General features: G+C 43.7%; 2 protein-coding genes across 4 annotated transcripts in view; one reads left to right on the forward strand and one right to left on the reverse strand.

The window, feature by feature from the left end:
- FBXO11 (F-box protein 11) overlaps positions 1–3548 on the forward strand; it is a 79495-nt gene extending 75947 nt beyond the window's left edge. For both annotated transcript variants that reach the window (XM_082306093.1, XM_082306094.1), the window contains exons 20-23: positions 100–207; positions 1556–1664; positions 2078–2176; positions 2255–3548. In XM_082306093.1, coding sequence (XP_082162219.1) covers positions 100–207; positions 1556–1664; positions 2078–2176; positions 2255–2384 — 446 coding nt within the window. In that variant the 3' untranslated portion in view covers positions 2385–3548. The remainder of the gene's footprint in view (positions 1–99; positions 208–1555; positions 1665–2077; positions 2177–2254) is intronic.
- A 10-nt stretch (positions 3549–3558) lies between these two features.
- MSH6 (mutS homolog 6) lies at positions 3559–18699 on the reverse strand. Of its 2 annotated transcripts, none has more exons than XM_082306092.1 (10): positions 18529–18699; positions 16981–17183; positions 14031–14206; positions 10028–12569; positions 8378–8643; positions 7640–7757; positions 5266–5355; positions 4588–4742; positions 4202–4401; positions 3559–3722 (listed from the first exon to the last, which is right to left on the reverse strand). In XM_082306092.1, the coding sequence occupies exons 2-10, from the start codon at positions 17138–17140 to the stop codon at positions 3641–3643; spliced, it is 3789 nt and encodes a 1262-aa protein (XP_082162218.1). In that variant the 5' UTR covers positions 17141–17183; positions 18529–18699; the 3' UTR covers positions 3559–3640. The 2 variants fall into 2 exon arrangements, with proteins under 2 accessions (XP_082162218.1, XP_082162217.1); XM_082306091.1 differs by having other exon boundaries at positions 10028–12572.
- Positions 18700–18841: the final 142 nt, after the last annotated feature.

An 18841-nucleotide genomic window follows, 5' to 3' on the forward strand; every position in this document is an offset into this window, starting at 1 on the left:
AACAAACTACAGATCCTGAGAGGGGTACAAATGCACAATCACCAAGGATTTAACTTTCCCACTTTCTTTTCTCTTCTTTGTTCCCCTGACCCAATAAAGGTATTGAAATAACAAATCATGCAACTGCAACACTAGAAGGCAATCAGATTTTCAACAACCGCTTTGGAGGTTTATTTCTAGCATCTGGTGTCAATGTCACGATGAAAGGTGAGCCTGAGCCCTTGTTGGCTGTGTTTGTTCACTTTGCTTTTTTTTTTTTTTTATTTGATGCTGGGTTTTGGGTTTATCATACCTTTTTTTTTTTTTTCCCCCCATTTTTGGTTCAGATTTGGTACCACCTTAAGCTGACTTGTAACTAAGTTTCAGCTGAATGTAATAAGCCAAGCTAAGCTATCTTAGATTTTTAGACAGCCAGACACTTTCAAAGGTAACTTTAAGGCTTTCCTATCATATTAAAACTCTGTTATTAGCTCTTCTGTCTCAAAATTGTTTCTGAAGTGGTTACTGGTCTTTGGCCCATCTCAAATTCCAATTCTAAGTTAGTATAATGGAAAGTCTCTTTTGTCACATTTCTGGAAACAAATGTCCAGTAAAGAAACATGCCTCACTCGGCTTTTAGGATGTAAAAGCATGAATATTCACAATCCCAAATCACTTTTTTTGGAAAATAGGAACAGTTTACATATGTAAAGTTCCCATGTATAGTAGGGAAGTGTGCACGAGACAAGATCCTCTTGGAGGAGATTGGAGTAACAGTCTGAATGCCAGGCAGCTCCAGGAGGTTATTCTAGAAGAAAAAGGTTCCGTTTGCAGAATTTTAACCTGCTTGGCTGTATTTGTTATGCCTTTTCCTGTATATTCTTTACACTGCTGAAAAGACAAGCTCTGGCTCCCTGCTTCACAGCTCCTGGGCTACTGACTGCATCAGTCAGTGCTGTGATGGAGGGGCACTCTGGGACTTGACAGAAGACCTAGTAGCTGAATAACAGAGAGGATTATCAAATTCACCGTGCCTTGGACGCATCTTTTAAATGCTGGAGGTGGTCCGACCGAATTCCCACTTCCCTTGTGTTGGAAAGTGCGTTATTTTTAAACTCCCCTGGGGGGAAGAGCCATGCTTTTCTGCTTTCCAAGGGATGTGTAAAAGCCCTTACGGTGGACCAAGAGGCTTTTAAACGTTTGGGTTTCAGACTTCTCAACGGAAAACTTAAGCCTGCTAGGAAGGCTTGTTTCTCTAACCATGTATTCACAAACCAGTTCACAAAGAGTATTTAAATGAAGGCTTATCAGGTATTTTACGCAACGCGTGCAAAGAGGAGCAGTCTTTCTGGTCTGAGGAGCGCACTGCGCTGTCTGGGCATCTGCCCTGTCATCTGGCATCGAGGATTTGATGTGCTTAAATGCCAAAACTAACAAGCAGGCATAGAGCTAACTGTTCCTAATGGGTTTAGCCCTTAAAAAGAGGGGGGGTGCCCTCTGCTTTAACACCTCAGGAAAAAAAGTCCTTGATCCAGGTGTGTTAGTCTTTGGCTTCTTTTTTTTGTTCCCCCAACAGATAACAAAATAATGAACAATCAAGATGCCATAGAAAAAGCTGTCAGTAGAGGCCAGTGTTTATATAAGATATCAAGTTACACCAGCTATCCGATGCATGACTTCTACAGGTAACGGGTTCTTTTCCATCACCCTCAGGAAGGTTTTCAAATAAACACAGTTCCTCTTCTAGCAAGACCCCTAAAACAGTTGCCATATGCCTGTTAACACACAAATGTGTGCCCTTCCTCAGCTGCAACAGCAGAGGATTAAACAACTTCCCATTGTCTTGAATTTACTCTGGGCTTGAGGAAAATGTATTGTTACTGTGAACCTGAGCCTAAGGGATTGCACGGCAGAACTGCTTTTTCGAAACAAGCAACGAAAAGCATGCCATGAAATCCAAGTTCACGTAAAATTCCGCAGTGTTGCCGTCCTGTGCGTGCCCTTTTGTTAGTGCTGTTCTCCCCCCGCCCCCTCCCCGAGCACTCCTCTCAGCTCATCGGGTCCTGACTCGTGCCTAACGTGATGCCTTTGACTTCAGATGTCACACCTGCAACACCACAGACCGCAATGCCATATGCGTGAACTGCATTAAGAAGTGCCATCAAGGACATGACGTAGAATTCATTAGACATGATAGGTAGGTCTCAAACGAGCACGTTGAGCGGTTTTGACAAGGCAAGTCAAGTAGAAACTAAAGAGCTCTCTTTCTCCCTAGGTTTTTCTGTGACTGTGGTGCTGGAACACTGTCTAATCCCTGTACGCTTGCTGGAGAGCCTACACACGATACAGATACACTATATGACTCTGCTCCACCTATAGAATCTAATACATTGCAGCACAACTGAATTCCTTTCAGAAAGAAAGTCCTGCCATTCTAATATCATAACTGTTAAAACTTTTTTTTTGGAGGAAGTTATACTTGCCCATTTCTGCAGAAAGAGACTGTATTAAAGCGGATGTGTGAGGTGTTGACACTATGGAGCTCAACCTACCAAAAAAGAAAGTGGCAATATGTTGACTCAGGATAACAGAACTGGGCGTTTTAGCATTACTGTGTAAACAAAGACTTTGAAGGGACAGAAGTGAAGAAAAATAAGCTGCAATTTTGTACAGATACCAACTTCTGAAAGCTGGTGTTTTTACAAGTAGCATTGAAACGCAGTCCAATTTGCAGTAGTACTATTCTGTAGACAAGCAGCATTCTTTGTTGCTGCCTTTATGGACATGGGTACCAATTGCTTTTGTAACATGGTAAAAAATGTGAGCTAGCACTTCTGCATTTCTTTTGATTTTTTAACATTTATTCAGATTGAGAAATATGATTTTAATGCTTTAATCTCATGTAGTTTGTTTCTAATTTCAAGCAAAAAATCTTATTGTACTTGAATGTGTCCTGTTTTGTTAGCACACCTAGACTTGCTGTAACTGTACTCATGTCCCAGTATGTACGTTCTTTCTATGAAAGAGAAAACACTAATCTTAAATTATATCCAGCAATTTTTCTGGTGTCCTCTGAAGTTAGAATAATCTCCTTCCCTGCCCCAGCAATAGTCTGTACTCAAACCACCCTAACAAAAAAAAGCGAGTGTTTTAATGAGACTTCCTAGACTATAATGCACTATAAAACAAAGTACCCATGTAACTAAGTTTTGTGAATGAAATTTTACTATGTTTTAAAGTACACGGTAGAAAGTCTCCTCAAAACAGTCTTGTACTTTACTCTGTTCATAGTTTTTTTTGAACAGTCTGGACATTACTTACATAACCTGCTGGAAATCACAGCAACTTCCTGCTCTAATGAAGCTGAGACAAGTATATATACAGCCCTATACAGTTTCATAGCTTTTTTCCATTTATGTGTATTGGTGACAGTGGGTAATCAACAGCCTGAAAGTGTATGCATGTACCATAACATCTAGACTTAATATATTGTGGAGTACTCAATAACCATTATGTAGAGGGTAGGTAAGAATTAAAGGGTTTAATTTCCTAGGAAAGACAATGGAAAAATGGTCATTTTTAAAAAATAAAGTTTATTAGATCATAACGTTGTCCGATACCACCTTTTTGAGAAACCGCCAGTACCAAACCACTTGCATTCTTAAAGATGATTGATCATAGCGGTAAGTTTCTGAACAGCGTTTGCATCGCGTGTTGCGCCATCCACCACCCGGCACAGATACCTAAGGGAAATAACGCAGTCAGCTTTACCGGCCCCCGAGGGGCAGAGCCTGCCCTCCCTGTTACTCGCACAGCTTTAGAAGACACAGATGCCATTTTGTGTCTGGCGTGAAGGCTGCCAGCAGCCGTCGGTGCCCGATGCGGAGGCTCCAGTACTGCCATAACGTCCCCCCTCAGCGCCAGGCTTATTCACACATTCCTTCAGTTTGGCTCAGCACCTCTGCAAATTCAGCTCTTGGCCCTAGAGACTGGCACCGTGACCCAAGGCTTAAAATATTGCGTTAGTCATCATCTCTGCTGCCTCGTAGTCAGGCTTTAGTACTTCCCTCCCGCACCGCTTGTGAAGTACGTTTGATAGTCACAAAAATAGTTTTAACTTCCCCCTCTACTGCGAGGCTATGAGCAAAAGCCACTGCCCAAATTTTAAACTGGATGCCTGCTAAGCAATGTGCAACTTAAAAATGGAAAACCAAGGCCTTACCTAAATATTCTCAGTGAAATGGTCACTTTTTCAAACTCTTTCGCTTTTCTGTGCCCCTTCTGAATAACTTCCTCTGGAATGTCAGCAAGTCTTGCTGCGTTGAAGCCATAGCTCTTTGGACATGCTCCTTCAATGAACTTATACAGGAACGTAATTGTTTCCTGGCTTGGATCTTCACTCTCATTTTCAACCATACATGCCTAGAACGAGTAAGTTACAAGTCAGTGTATGTAATACTTAGACTAATAAATGCATGAAACATCACGTCCTTTTCTCAGGACACCTCTGTGACTCTGGGCGGAAGAGCGCAGAGACGCACGGGCGAGAGCCGCCCGCCACAAGGGAAAATCCTGTGCCCACAACGTGTGCGTGACGCTTACACCTACCATGTGACCGAGCCGCACGGCCACGTTGTGCGAGTAGTCCTCTACCAGCGAGTGGTAGTGTGTGGAGAACAGAGTCCGACACTTGATTTTCTCCGCCAGTTCTTTCACAACTGCGCTCGCTATAGCTGTTCCGTCAAAAGTAGCTGTGCCTCTGCCTGGGGAAGAAATGGAAAAGCAAAGACAAATGCAGTGCGTTGTTTGCCATGTATCCGTTTGTATTGTTCGTTTTTTCTCCCTCCTTGCTATGTGGAAGATTGACAAACAGCAGTGAGTAGCGAGAGCCACCGGCATCGGGGTGAAGTGACCCAAGTATTTACCCTGTAACAATCACACACCCTTCTGTGCTGCAGAAAGAGACATTTCTGCTCTCTTGAGCCTGGCTACTGGCTTGCTCAAGGTTTGCTGCAAGTAATTACGCAAAGGAAAGCAGGAAAGCTCAACTAGAAATATGCTAGTAACGATTGGGGGGTGGGAGGTGGTGTATTAGTTCCCAGGGCACCTAAGAAATGCATGTTTTAGATGCATTATCAAATGGCATTGATAGTGACGAGTTAAACACTAGGAGCGTTATGATAAAACTGCCCCCTTACCCAGTTGCCATTCAGACAGCCCAACAGCCTGGCAGCTAGTCTTTAATCTTAGATTCCATTTCCATCTATTACAAAATAGACTAATTACCCAGTTCATCCACAAGAACAAGGGAGTGCTCTGTTGCATGCTGGAGAATGCTGGAAGTCTCACTCAGTTCAACAAAGAAGGTACTTTCACCTTTAAAAGAAACAACAACAACAAAAAAGCCATGAAGTAGCCAAAGATCTGAAAACCACAACTCAACCCCCACTTAACCTGCGCTAGAGTCTTGGTCAAGCTAAACTGAAACTTGATAGCAAACTGAAGATGAACAAAACCACAAAGCTTTTTTCTTCCAGCATGAGAACGGTGTGGCTCCATTTGCCAGAAAAAGCAGGGTTTGGTTCCTTAAGAGTACAGGCATGGGCACAAGTACAATTCATTGAGTAAACAAGTTGAAGGCCACCTCATCTGTCTACTTTTAATAGCACTGGTCAGATGTGCCAGCTGGCCAAAGAGCGGGGCACAAAGGATGTGGGATGGGGAGAATCTTTTGCCCCTTCTTGCTCTTAAATGCATGAGGCAGGCCTAAGGTGTCTGGCTTTTCAGTGTGAAAAAGCAAGCAGAATAATCTTAAAAAAAAAGACTAAGAGCCTAGACTTATTAGTTTGGTTGTTGATATCATAAGGTAATGAATTACTCCAATAATTAAGGCTGTACTCGTATGTACTCTGCTTGAGTGAAGGATGACGGAAGAAATACACTGCTGCTACGGACTGAACATCTTGCAGGAGTTCCAGCAACCCAGATAACGCGAGGCCTGAAATTTAGACCCAAAATGGTTTTTCTGGCAGATTACAAGCAGAAGTACATACACAATTATTCGGGCCCTTGCACACAATAAATCCGCATCTATAAAGTCCAGATTTACTAGTTCTTTGTAGGGTTTATTCCAAATAATCACATGCAGCAGCAATTTATGTAATTTGAGAGCAGGCAGGTATTTAGTTCCTGCGCTCATGCTGCATGAGCACTGCTGTGCTCCAACATAAGGTTTTCAACATGAATTAAGAGGTGTCCAGCAATCCTGACTTTCTGCATTTATTTACAGAAATTTCCAGGATTAAATGTTTTTAAACAATGCTTAGAAATAACCATTTATTCACTTTAGAAAATAAACCCCTAAAATTACATAGGCAATTTTAGAATGATATTAACTTAAAAGTTACTTTTACAAAGCCCTGTTGACATCCCTTACAAAATGACTGCCACGGAACAACTTTCTCTGTGCTTTCGTTTCTACACAGTGTGGCAACTAATGCGTCAAAGGCAGATTTCAAAGCTCGTTCTGCCGTGCAGCGTTCAGCCTCATCATGTGAAATGTTAAAACATTTGTGCACGTATTTGGAAAATAGCAGCTCTCAGTTGATAGAAAAAAAGTTGAAAATGCTACATTTTTCTGCAATAGAGAGTGGTGGTCTAGAAAGGGCAGTTTTTATTTCTACCATAGGCACTTAAGTACTCCTCCATTTCTTTTTGTACTGAAAATAAACAAAATGGAAAATAGCTGGGCAAAGAAAGCCTTAATAAAATTCTCTAGCTGCAAAGAAAAGCCTTGATTTGGGGAAGTGTAAATATGTTTTTTTTTAATTAAGAACTCAGAATGATTCATTTCCAAATTCCTTATGTGCAACAAGTTCAGTAGGCTTAACTCCTTTCATACTCACTGACCCACATTTTTCAGCACAAAGATCACAGAAAATCTGTGCCCTCCTTAAATGAGTTGTGATAGTTACTACCACAGAAAGTATTTTTTGGGTTTTGGGGTTGGCTGGTTTTTTTTAGTTTTTCTAGCCCCATGACACTTTGCCTAGCACCACAGGCAGACTTTCCCATTCCAGTTGTTGTGTCATCCTCCACGTCCGTCTTCCTCTCCATGGAAGAAACAAAATACTCCAAGAATTGTCAACCACCGCTTCCAAGAAGGAAACCTGCCTCTCTCTCTATCGTCTGAAGAAATCGGATTTCAGACATAAGGCAGGCATTCTGATTGGAACAAGGGACCTCTAGTCCTTGCGAGAAGGTACAAAAACAACAACTCTACAACAGCTACCTGAACATCACTGTCCCATTCCAGAACATCTAGGAAAAGATACCTATGTAAGTAGAACACAATCAACTGTGCAATATCCAAAAAGATACTCCTCAGACTCGCATCCAGCTGGAAGGCAGGCTTTTAATATTAAAATTCATTAAAAAGTGGTCCTATGTGTCTGTCAAAAATAATGAAGGATGAGCATATCAAACAAATCAAGCAGAACTACAATCCTGTTTCTACTCTGAACAATGAGACAACAAATTAGTTGCCCAGCTCTCCCTGCAAAATCAACGGACTATCCCTTTCCCACTCACCGCTCAAAGCAAGGAAAGAAACTCCCTCCGTGGCAAAAGCACTTCGGGCAGCTGCATTTCAGAAACTCACCTGACATAATTCTGTCTGAGGCACCAAGCCTCGTAAATACTCTGTCGATGGGCGTAAGCCTGCAGACTTCAGCAGGTACGTAGCATCCCAGTTGAGCCATTATAACCAGGAGACCAGCCTGCAGAACAAAAGTTAAAACATTTACATTTTTACTATGTGCTTGGAGCTTCACTTCCACACAGAGAACGAGGGAATGAAACTCTATTTCCCCTAAAACAAAGACGAGAGTACATAAAGCTTCCAGCTGTTTTAACAGCTCCAGGCTGCAGCATCGTAATCTCGAGTAGGACTAACCTACTCTGAAAACCTTCAAAACACAAGTTATCACAGCAAGCGGTGTTTATAAAGCAAACTCCCTGTTGCTTTCCCAGTTGCCCCTGATGTCTATTCTCATCCTGTTCAACCTGCAGGAGCATCTTTTGCCAGATGATGGCAAGTCCTGGATAAGGCCGCTTGAAAAGATACTCTATCACTTTCTCCCAACAGTCTCTCGTAAGAGAAATAAAACTCATTCCTCACTAAAGTAAGTGACAGTAGGAAACCTACTTTCTAAACATGGGGCATTTTCGACCAGGTTATATTTTGTCTTTACAGTGTAATTGCTGTACTGTGCTGCACACCCTGAAGACCACTGCTGGGACCTCCTTTGACATTTATAGACAGCCAAGTCACGCGATTCCTTTACGCAAAACACGGAGGTACGCTGGAACATTCCATCTTATGTAGAGAGTCAGTCACCTGTCTCATGAGCGTAGATTTGCCACCCATATTCGGGCCAGTTACTAACACACAGGAAGCTTCACTACTGCTATCTTCATCTTTGCTGCCTATCACGATGTCATTAGGAATAAAATCATCCCCAAAGAAAGTTTTTGTAATGCATGGATGGCGCGAATTTTTAAGTTCCAGGAAGGGAGGAGCACTATCCACAGGCAGTAGAATTACAGGTCGGCACAGTGGTCCATCACCATCTTGACTGTAGTTAGCAAGGGACATCAAGACATCTATAAGATTAAGAGAAATTCCAGTAAGTCACGCTTTCACCTTTCTTTATTCATTCACTGGAATGCACTTACTCTTTGAATAGCATTTCTGTAAACACAATCTGCCATTTCCATTCCATTTTCCTGTTAAGGAAAACACCCAAGAAGTACTCCAGAAGAACAAGTAAAAGGTGGGGATATTCACAATGTCTTTCCTCATTCCTTCCAGATTTCCACTGATGTCAGATTAAAAATCCTCCCCTCTAGTTTTTAGTTTAAAGTCTTTAAAATAATCATCATTTCACTTCAAAAGCTATTTTTTAATGTACATGTATAAAATATTTTCTTGCATTGCTTTTTAATTTGGAACAAGATAAGTAAAGAGGAAATCCGCTTCTGTGACAGTGAATTACTTTGTTAAGAATCATAATACTGCTTGGAAGTTGCTAAAATAAATTTATATAAATATTAAAATTCTTCTGGCCTAGCAGAAAGCAGCAGCACAACCTCCCTCAAGCCTAGCTTTAAGGTTCTAAGAGCTGATTACCTACAAAACGAGACCACGTTACGTGATTTTACAGATTTATGTACAGATATTACAGCTGAGCCTGAAAGCTGCCTCCTTCCCTACCGCAAATCAGTTCAGTGCTTGCCCTGGTACTGTGGCGTAGCTAATGTGACTGCTTCCCAGCTCTCCCAGCCCACCCAGAGAATCCTTTCCTAGACAACACTCGCTGTCCGCCTGTCCTCCCTTTTCTGCCCCAGTGGCATTCAGAGAGTGCTTTCATTTTTCCCTGGAACAAAGACATCACACAGCGCCTCACGCTAGCAGAAAATGTACAGTACAAGAGTACGCCAGCCCTGAGAAGGGAATACAGGAGACCGTTCTACCCCAGAAATTTAAGGAAGACTTGGGCAAGTCTTCCTACTAGACTACCTTCTTTAAGGCAGCAACAATGACCACTTTTTTATTTTTAAAGGCTGCTGAGAAAGCAGCCTGCTCAGACGGAAAGGAGATGACTAGCAGGTTAGATTTTTATACCTCCATCTGTGTCACTGCCTTCATTTAAGAAACTACTAATCCATACACAAGAATCCTAGAAGCAGTGAGAGACCCACCAGGCTACGCTGAACGGTGAGAAATACTCAGCTGCACACCTACGCTCACACAAGAGGAATGAAGAAAGAGCTTGCAAACATCCAGACCCAGCAACTGTTCTGCCATTTACTGACAGGAAGGAAAGAGGTGATCACTGCTAATTATCAATCCTGTTATCACAATCAGAGTTTTTAAACTAGAAATTACGAGCTGGCAACAAGCCTTTTTTTCTTACCCAGATGCGATTTCACCATTTACTATACAGGAGCGTTTTTACTCTACGTCAAAATGAAGAAAACCTCTTACCTAACACAGCAATGCATTCCACAGCTGTCTGCCAGTCTTTGCTATTTTTATCAAAGTTGTAAAACAGCCGCCTCATACAGTCTTTTAGTGCTGCATCTCTGCGCTCTTCAGCATTAACCATCGCAGCCAGCATCTTCTCGATCTCCTTGGTCCAGTAACGCTTATATCCTTTCCTGGTTGACTTCAACTCATATTCCTCAGGCAAATTACGTGATATTGCACTTTCCGGTATTTCCATTTGGTATCGGTTTTTGCCTGCCCCCCAGTACAGCATGGATTTGAATCCAAGCAGTTTGCGTTGCTTATCCAGGTACTTGTGAAGATCTTCCTCAACAGCTTTAATATCCTGTAGTGCTTTATCATAATCGGGGTCAAAGCCCGCCTTTGGAGTAATCACTCCTGTCTTTCGAGCCTGGTTATGATCAAAAGCAGTATCCCATCTTTTAAGCTCTGCGCTCAAGTCTGGGAAGTGGCCGTCTGGATTTTTGGCTTTGCGGGTGACTAGCTGCTTAAGGACTTTAGATTTGAAGTCACTGGCAACTTCTTCCATGGCATCGACAATTTCGTTCATTACCTTAAAGCCCTCCAGCGCAGACAAAAAGTCAGCAATTTTTTTTTTACTGTATTTGATTTCTTCATAAAAGATGGCCCGGCTGTCAGGATGGTTCTGACTTTTAAGTGGTGATCCAATACTGTGAATTTTGCTGAGCAGCCTTTCAAGGTCAGGAAGTTTCTTCAGGTGCTCACTGACTTCAGACATTTTATCTGGCACTGCCAGAAGGTCCTCAACAGCATCTAAACGATCGTTGATGGATCTGGGATTACAAAGCGGAGCGCAGAGCCACTGTTTCAGGAGTCGCTTCCCAAACGGCGTACAACAAGAATCAATCCTTTCCAACAAAGTACCTTCTGTGGTTCCATTGGTTCCGTTCTGCAGGACTTCCAAATTCATCAGGGTGACTCCATCCAGCACCATCCGCTGGTCAGTTTTGGCAAAGAAACTACTTGAACTCATAGTTTTTGCAGTATCAATATCCACAGGGACGTACTCCTCGAAGTTTGCCAGCGATAACAGCTCCTGATCAATCAGACATTTTTTGAGATAGAAGACACATCCCCCAAGAGCCGACAAAGCTAATTCACTGTTTTCCCCAGGAGTTAATCCCAGCGAGTCACTCTCTGAAGTCAGAGATTTGATAACAGCGGGCAGAGGACATCCATTTTCAGAGTTCTGTTTCTCCTTGAAATATCCTTCTTCAAGAAGGACCTTTAGTGTTTTAGATGCATTCCAGAACTGGGAACCAGAGATCAGCCCTTCCTGTATGCAAGAAACAAGTGAGCCCTTCAGTATCTTCTGTGTGTCCACAGACAGGTTCCCCTTCTCGTACAGGACCTGCACAGGAGTGTAATGGGCTACTAAAGTCCTAAACCTCGAACAGTGCCGGTCATCTGAGAACTGGCCTACGTAAAACTTCCCCACCGACGTGTCAACAAAGCAGACCCCATAAACACGTTGTCCAGAGGAGTCTTCTTTCTCCTTAACGCACAGAAGGTATTTGTTATGGTTCTCAGAGGGATCGCAGTCCAGAACGCTGTAAGTCTGAGTTCCTTTGGTGATGATTCTGCATATTTCTCGGCGTACAACCTTGTCGAATTTTGTTGGGTGGGCCATTGACTTGTAGCGCGTTTCCATCATTTCGGGAGTTTCTGTTTGCTCAACACGGGCTACCTTGTAGCCTTTCTGCACTAGAACGTCAGAGAATCTGCCAAACGCAGTCTCTGGAAAACCGGAATGGGCCCAGGTACCTTTCATAAAGATCAGGCCCAACTCATTTACGCCAGTGACTGCATCCATATGATACAACTCGTAGAATTTTCCAACTTTGTAGAAAATCACAGCATCAAAGTTTTGACTTTTCAGCTGCCACCACCTCCGCATTCCTGGCGTACACTTGTTGAGATAGTCCTCAGGTACATACAGAGTACACGGGTCATAATTGGGGTCACCCTGCCGTTTCCTGTGCGCATCTTTCCTTTTCCCTTCCTGCAGCCAATCAAGCTTTTCATGTTCCCATACTGTGAAGCCACCGATGCCTCCACTGCAAGCATTTGCTTGAGATTCAAAACTTTCAGGTGCTGCAAATGACGTCAGTTTAGACTTGGCTTCTAAAGAAACCGTTGCTGCTCTCTTGGGTGTTTCAGAACGTTCATTTTCTAAGCTACTCCGTTTAGCAGGCTTGTTTATTTCTCTTCTCTTTCGTTTAGAAGGGACTTTTATGGGACTTTCTGCAACACTCTCTGCGTCTGTCTCTGTGTCAGTAGATTCATTTTCATCCACCCCACTACTAGCTTCCTCGCTGCTTGCCGCTTCTTTCACATCAGGCTTGAACTCGACGTCAGAGCCATCGTGATCACTGTCAGAATCCAACACTCTTCTTCTTTTGGCTTTTATGGCACTTTCCCTGCTCACTACTCGCTTATTACTCTTCACATCCTCCTCACTATTGCAGTCATCACTGTTGCCTGATGCGCTTTCACTCATCTGCTGGAAAAATAAATTATTTTACCTATAGAAAATTCTGGCTACAAAATAAAGTACCGCTGCTGCAAAAAGAAGCGCAAAAATGTGCAATAATGCAGTAGCTATGATACTTCAAGCAAGAGAGAGCAGAGCCACAGCCAATTCCTTTCACCTTCACAGAATTTAATTTTTTTCTGGATAACGAACTGCTACCGGCCAGTGGCATAATTACTCCTCTTTGTATTCTTTACAGCCTCATTCATTACTTTGCATAAGTGATGCTGATGAACAAAACATTTAAACTGGACAAAAGGCATATGGTATATGAAATTCAGCACAAAGGAGAAACGCCTCCATAAGCTAAATCTGTGCTGTAATTTCTTCCTACTGACCTATGTCAGAAATGTGATTGATTGGGTTTTGCAGCCTTTCAGTACTAGCCTATATGAGTTTTACCCATGATTTTTTTTTTTTTTTTGAGTTAACTACCTATTTCTACCTACAAACATACTATCTTATGGTGACCTTCAAGAAGATGGTGCATGTCTAGGAGAAAGAAAAGAAACTCCATTATTTGCCTTTTCCGCCTGAAAGTTTAAAGAACTTCAGTGCCAGTGCTGGAGGAAAACAGCAGTGGAGGGACTGTAAGGACTACAAAGTGCCAGTGCCCACTGCACTGCTGCCACAAACACAACACAATGCTTGGAGTGGCACCTGTCCCTCGGGGCTGTGTCACACTGGAGAAAGAGCAGATGGGCCACGCTGACAGAGGAGGTAAAGAAAACCACTATCCCATTGACAGTTTGCTCATACTATTTCTTTCCAAAGAAATCTATGCATATGGTGGTACTGAAATAATATTTGAATCAGTCACAATACAATGTGAATACAACAAAAGATCTCTTTTTAGGTACCCCACCAACAGATTGGTGTCAACACTACAATAATTTGTATTTTAGTGCTGCTCTACAAGGTGAGGGCAGGCTCCAAAAATCCAATTTAATGCCTTAAGATAAATACTCAAAAAGTTAGAAATTTCTACATTATGACAAATTAAAACTTCAGATTGAACTTAGGGGAACTTGGAATAGGAATAGCAGATAGAGAAGATAAAAAGATGCACCAGGAAAAAAGTACTTTATGAGTGAGAAAGTGGGTCAGCTGGGTTACCCAGGGAATGATCAATGAAGAGAGTTAGAGAAGTTAAGTAACTTCTGAGGTCAGTCTTTACCATACAGAACACCAAAGAGATGTTAGACTTTTCTTTCCAACTAGAAAAGGTGAGAGACCAGCAAATGACCTGACAACACACAAGCAGTACAAAAAAAGACATACGGATACATATGCATGCATGAGTAAAGAGCAGATAAGCTGTGATTACTGCACCAGAGAATTGCGGGATATACCAGGCTTAGTTCCAAGAGACAGCTTCTAATTTCTAGTGCTATTTCTGAAAAAGACAGCAAGTAAGAAAAATCTTACCTCCATTTCCTCCTCTTCCTCCTCCTCTGTGTCTGAAGGTTCACTGCATACTGCCAGTTCAAGCCGCTTAGTTTTATCTTTACTCATTGCATCGTCCGCTAGCACCATTGCTCTTTTAATTTCAGGCTTTGTACTATAAAACATACCTCCCTTCAGTGTCTCCCCATCTGAGGAACCTGTAAAACCACAAATGATTTGTCAGAAACTGAAGTTAGTCTAGCATTTAGCCAGTCCTTTAGTTAGTGTTCATACTTCACTTTTAAATGTATTCAGACAACTAGTGTAAGTTGTGTTGTTACCAGTCATTCCCACCACATCTTAAATATAGCAACCCATCACTCATTCAGCGTGATAAACTACCCCTAGAGAAAGTCTAAACACTCACAAATGAAATGCCTAACTAGTACATGAACTCTTGAAGAATTGCTTCTATTTCTGTAACTCATTACCACATCTGAATACTTCTAAGCTAAGCTCTAAACACCCTCACACTAACTATAGTTACTACTGAAAAGCAACACTTCATATGAGCAGCGCAGCAGACCTGACTGAGACCACAGGGCTATTTTAGCAATGACAGGTAAGTTCAGCCATAAAGCTATCTTCGAGTTGTGGGCATCAGTCATCTATGACATACACCTCTTGGCTAAAGCTCTGCTGGCCGTTCAAACGGCTCCTGTAAGTGCAGCAAGGCAGCCAGACCCAACACCGACCTATTAGCCAGATTAGCCGATCACCAATCACGCCGGCAATTCACCCTGACGCTGCAGGGTATCAAGCAAAGCCTGCTACTAATAACTGCACCATTCCCTCATCCTCTTTCATATCCCTTGAGCACCACAGTTCCTCCTCTCACTACCTGTACATAAACACAAAAGCAAAGCCAACCAATCTACAGACTAATTTCTAGAAAAGGTCCCCAAAGATGCTGAGATTCATCTTAATGCCACGCTCAAGAAATGAATGGTGTATGTATAACATATTATATATTCAACTTGGGGAAAGAAAGAAGGGGGACATAAGGGTACGCTATAGATGGGGAAGGGCGATTCCTTCTTCTGCTCTTGTAAGTTTAGCTGGCTGCATATGACAGTAGGATCTGCCTGAATAGATCCTTACACCCACTCTTGTGAATCCCTTCATACGCAGCTATTAACTGAGGCTTCAGCTCTAAGTCAATGGTAGACAAAAGGCAGCTGCCTTGGAGGAGGCCAGCTATCTCAGAAATGAGCCAAGCAGAATTCTTCCTCACATTCATTTCTTTGAGCTTGCAGTAGCAAAGCATGGAGTTACAAGTAGCTGCTTCTACAGGACAAATACAACACATTAACAAACCTCCATTTTAGTTTTGCAAGTGCAGTGAGACAATCTAAAAATATTTTGCATTTAATATTGAGAACTTAACAATGGCAGGAGAAAAATCTCATCATCTAATTTAACTGCATACTCAACTGTGCAACACCTGCATATTCACTTAACCAACTGGTGTGTAACTCCACTTCTTGCATGCCCAACTGTCAGAAGTCTAGCCCTGTGCTACCCATATTTTATTCAGTTACAAACAATAACACAATGCAAGAAACTTCTCCATAGTCTTACCCAAAGACTCCAACACTCTTACTTTGTATACAAAGATGCTTTTTGTCTGAATTTAAAAGCAAAGCATGTATTTTAAATATTTTTATTCTGTTGTGCATTAACCACATTTCTTGTAGATAAACCAGTGCTTCTGTGCTTAAACGTTTTTAACACTTCTTGTTTTTCTGCAATTTTCTTTTGGTAAACAGATCAATTCTCCTTACCTGTATTTGCTTCTAAGTGCAACTGCAAGCTGTTAAAATACATTTGATTCTTTTAAAATACCTTCAGGAAAGATACATATAAACCACGGACCAATTCACTTGCGTTAAATTAGGCAAACACTTAAGGTAATAACATTACCATTTTAATTTAAAACTAACTATGGCTTAAGTGCAGTACATTTAAGTATAAACAAGCCAAAAAAAGATGACTATATGATCACATCAGATGGAACTCTGACTTGTAAAAAGGAAGAAACTGTTTAAATTCAGTTGTTTCACTGACATCGTAAGCAAATCCTACAGTGGATCAAAAATACTGTATTACACCCGAAGTACTTGCTTGACTAACAACGATACAGTTTACAGCAACATGATTTACACATGACAGGTTACAGCAAATGATTTACAGTTTTCAGCAACAGTAAAATTACAAAACAAGGGGAAAACAGATCATGATTATTCATAAGGTGAGATTTATTATGCCAAATGTTGTTTTAATTCTTCATTACATTTGATATTCATTAGTTAGCTCAGTCATTTCTTCAAGATGACAAACACCAACTCTGCTCTATAACCACAAGCGCTACCCTAAATTCTACTACTCTGAATTCTCAAGTTCTGCATGTTATTAACAAAACTGTACCGCATTGCTTAAAAGAAAGAACACCACAGTAGAATTAATTTTAGTTACCTAATATCCTGTGCCTAGTATTTTGATTCTGGACAAACTGCGGTTCCCAAACAGCTGCTTAAAAAATGGGTTTGACATTCCTAATATTTTAAGGATTTCAGGGCTAAAAATTGAAATAGTGGATTTATCTTTTAGATCTTTTTTTATATTGATGGGAGACATAAAGGAAAAAACTTTAAAACATAAGCAAGCTTTAAGTTTGTGTTCTAATCTAATAAACAAGAGGGCTTAGTGTTTTGTGTTTAAAGAACTGTATAACATTAAATGCACCTGTGACCCTCAAAAACTTGCTTTCTGTAACTTACAAAGTACAAAACATGCTTTCCCACTCAATCCTACTCTTGGTTTCGCTGCTCTTTCTCTATGAAGAATACCATACCCTATACTCCAAGCCTATTTTTCCAAAACAAGTGGCATATTTCCATTTCAAAAAGTTTTATTTATATATATCTCTTACCTTTATATGGCCTCAGATATTTAATACTGACCCAGCCCCTTGTAGGGCTGTCATCAAAAAACTGTACGTGGACACGAGTGGATTTCCCCTTTCCTCTGACTATTGTTCTTTCAGTCGGATGGTTGTATATGAGACACGGCCACCAAGGATAACCTTCCATCTTGGCCCAGACCAAGTCACCAGGCGAATACTCACAGGAGACACTGCAAAGACAACAAATGTGTCATTTAAGGAACATAAACATTTAAAACAGCTCTCTTCATAAACATAACTGCACCCTGCTTCTGAGCGGGTTGCCCTCTGAAGGTCTTGGAAGGCTCCTAGGTGGTGCAACCTGGATTATACAGTCCTTCTATACTACCACCAATACTTCTCTTAAACGATTTTTTTAGGTTTGCTCCTCCAGCTTCTACTGGATCCCCACAGAGACAGAGCTTTATAGTCACAGAAGACCGGCTGAGGTCTGAAGGGACCTCTGGAGGTCATCTTGTCCAACCCCTTGCTCAAGCAGGGCCACCTAGAGCCAAGTGTAACCAGACTCTTAGAGGATTTCTTAAGGGAGGGGGAGAGAGTAATGGGGTCCAACCAGACATTAACTAGAAGACTGCAGACTACATATTATGAATTGTCAACCTACATATCTAAGACAAGTTTTCCTGGAGAGAGTAATTCTCAACAGGGCACCTAAAGGAAACGAGTAAGATTTCAAAAAGCCCTCAAGCTACAAAAAAAAGAGTTAATAAATAAAAACTCTTGTCTCCCCTGCAAAGCACCTGATGCAGCTTTTACGTGCTCGCTCCTTCTCCCCCCGGGATTTCAACCCAGCCACGGCCACGCTCCCCCGCCGCTGACTGGGGGTACTCCCGCGGGCTGTAGCCGAACCGTCAGCGACAGTCAGTCAGCTGACGCCGGAGACGCTTACCACCATGATACCGATGAGAAAGGAAATTTGGGCAGGGGTGAAAAGACGCATTTCAAAACGGCAAACACTAAAAAATAAGAGCCCTTCCCTGCAGGTGTCGGCGTTACCCCGCGGCGGCCCTGCCCCGCCGCCCCCAGCGCCGGCCGGGGGAGCAGGCCGCCGGCCGGGGGAGCAGGCCGCCGGCCGGGCCGGGGGAGCAGGCCGCCGCCCGCAGCACCGCACGCCGCTTTCGGCACCGCCTCCTCCGCGCCAAGGCCCCGCACGCCCGGCCGCCGGCGCGGAGCTCGCACACACGCACAGACAGACAGACGCACAGACACGCATCCTCCGGCGCTTCCTCACAGCCTCGGGCGGCCGAAAGCGCGGGGCTCGCTGCAAACCGGCCCCCCGCTCCGGGAAGGCCCCGGCGGGCCCAGGCGGCGGCGGGCGGCCACCGCCTCCCGGGGTGCGGGGCGGGGGGCACCGGCGCCCCCGCGCCCCGAGGGGTCCCGCTCCCGCCGCCACCGGCGGCAGCGCCCGCCCCGCCCCCCTCCCGCAACGGCCCGCGCGCGCTGCCGCGCCCGCCCCCCCCCCCCCCCCCCCAGGCAGGCCGCGCTCCCGCGGCCTCCTCTCCCCGCGCCGGTTACCTGGGGGCCTTGGCGGCCGCGCCGTCCCCTCCGCCCTTCTCCCCCGCCTCCTTGCACCGGGCCGCAGCTCTGCCCGCCGCGCCGTTGCTCGCCGCGCCGTTGCTCGCCGCGCCGTTGCTCGCCGCGCCAGCGGGGCTGGTGGCGGCCTCCCGGCCATTCTGCTCCCCCGAAGCGCGGCGGCGGGTCCCCGCGCCGGCCTGCGGAGGGGCGGGCGCCGGTGCCGCCGCCCGAGGCGGCGCCGGGGAGGCCTTGGGGAAGAAGCGGAGCAGGGTGCTCTGGCGAGACATGGCCACGGCGGGAAGCGCGGCCCGCC

Source organism: Platalea leucorodia (genome assembly GCF_965183815.1).
Source record: "Platalea leucorodia genome assembly, chromosome: 3".
Lineage (NCBI taxonomy): Eukaryota > Metazoa > Chordata > Aves > Pelecaniformes > Threskiornithidae > Platalea > Platalea leucorodia.

Coding starts and splice junctions, on each gene's coding strand:
- MSH6 (XM_082306091.1), bottom strand. CDS start 17,140: ATGGAAGGTTATCCTTGGTGGCCGTGTCTCATATACAACCATCCGACT. Junction 14,207..16,980: donor ATATCTGAGGCCATATAAAG/GTAAGAGATATA, acceptor GTGGTTTTACAG/GTTCCTCAGATGGGGAGACA. Junction 8,644..10,027: donor GGAATGCATTGCTGTGTTAG/GTAAGAGGTTTT, acceptor TTAATCTTATAG/ATGTCTTGATGTCCCTTGCT.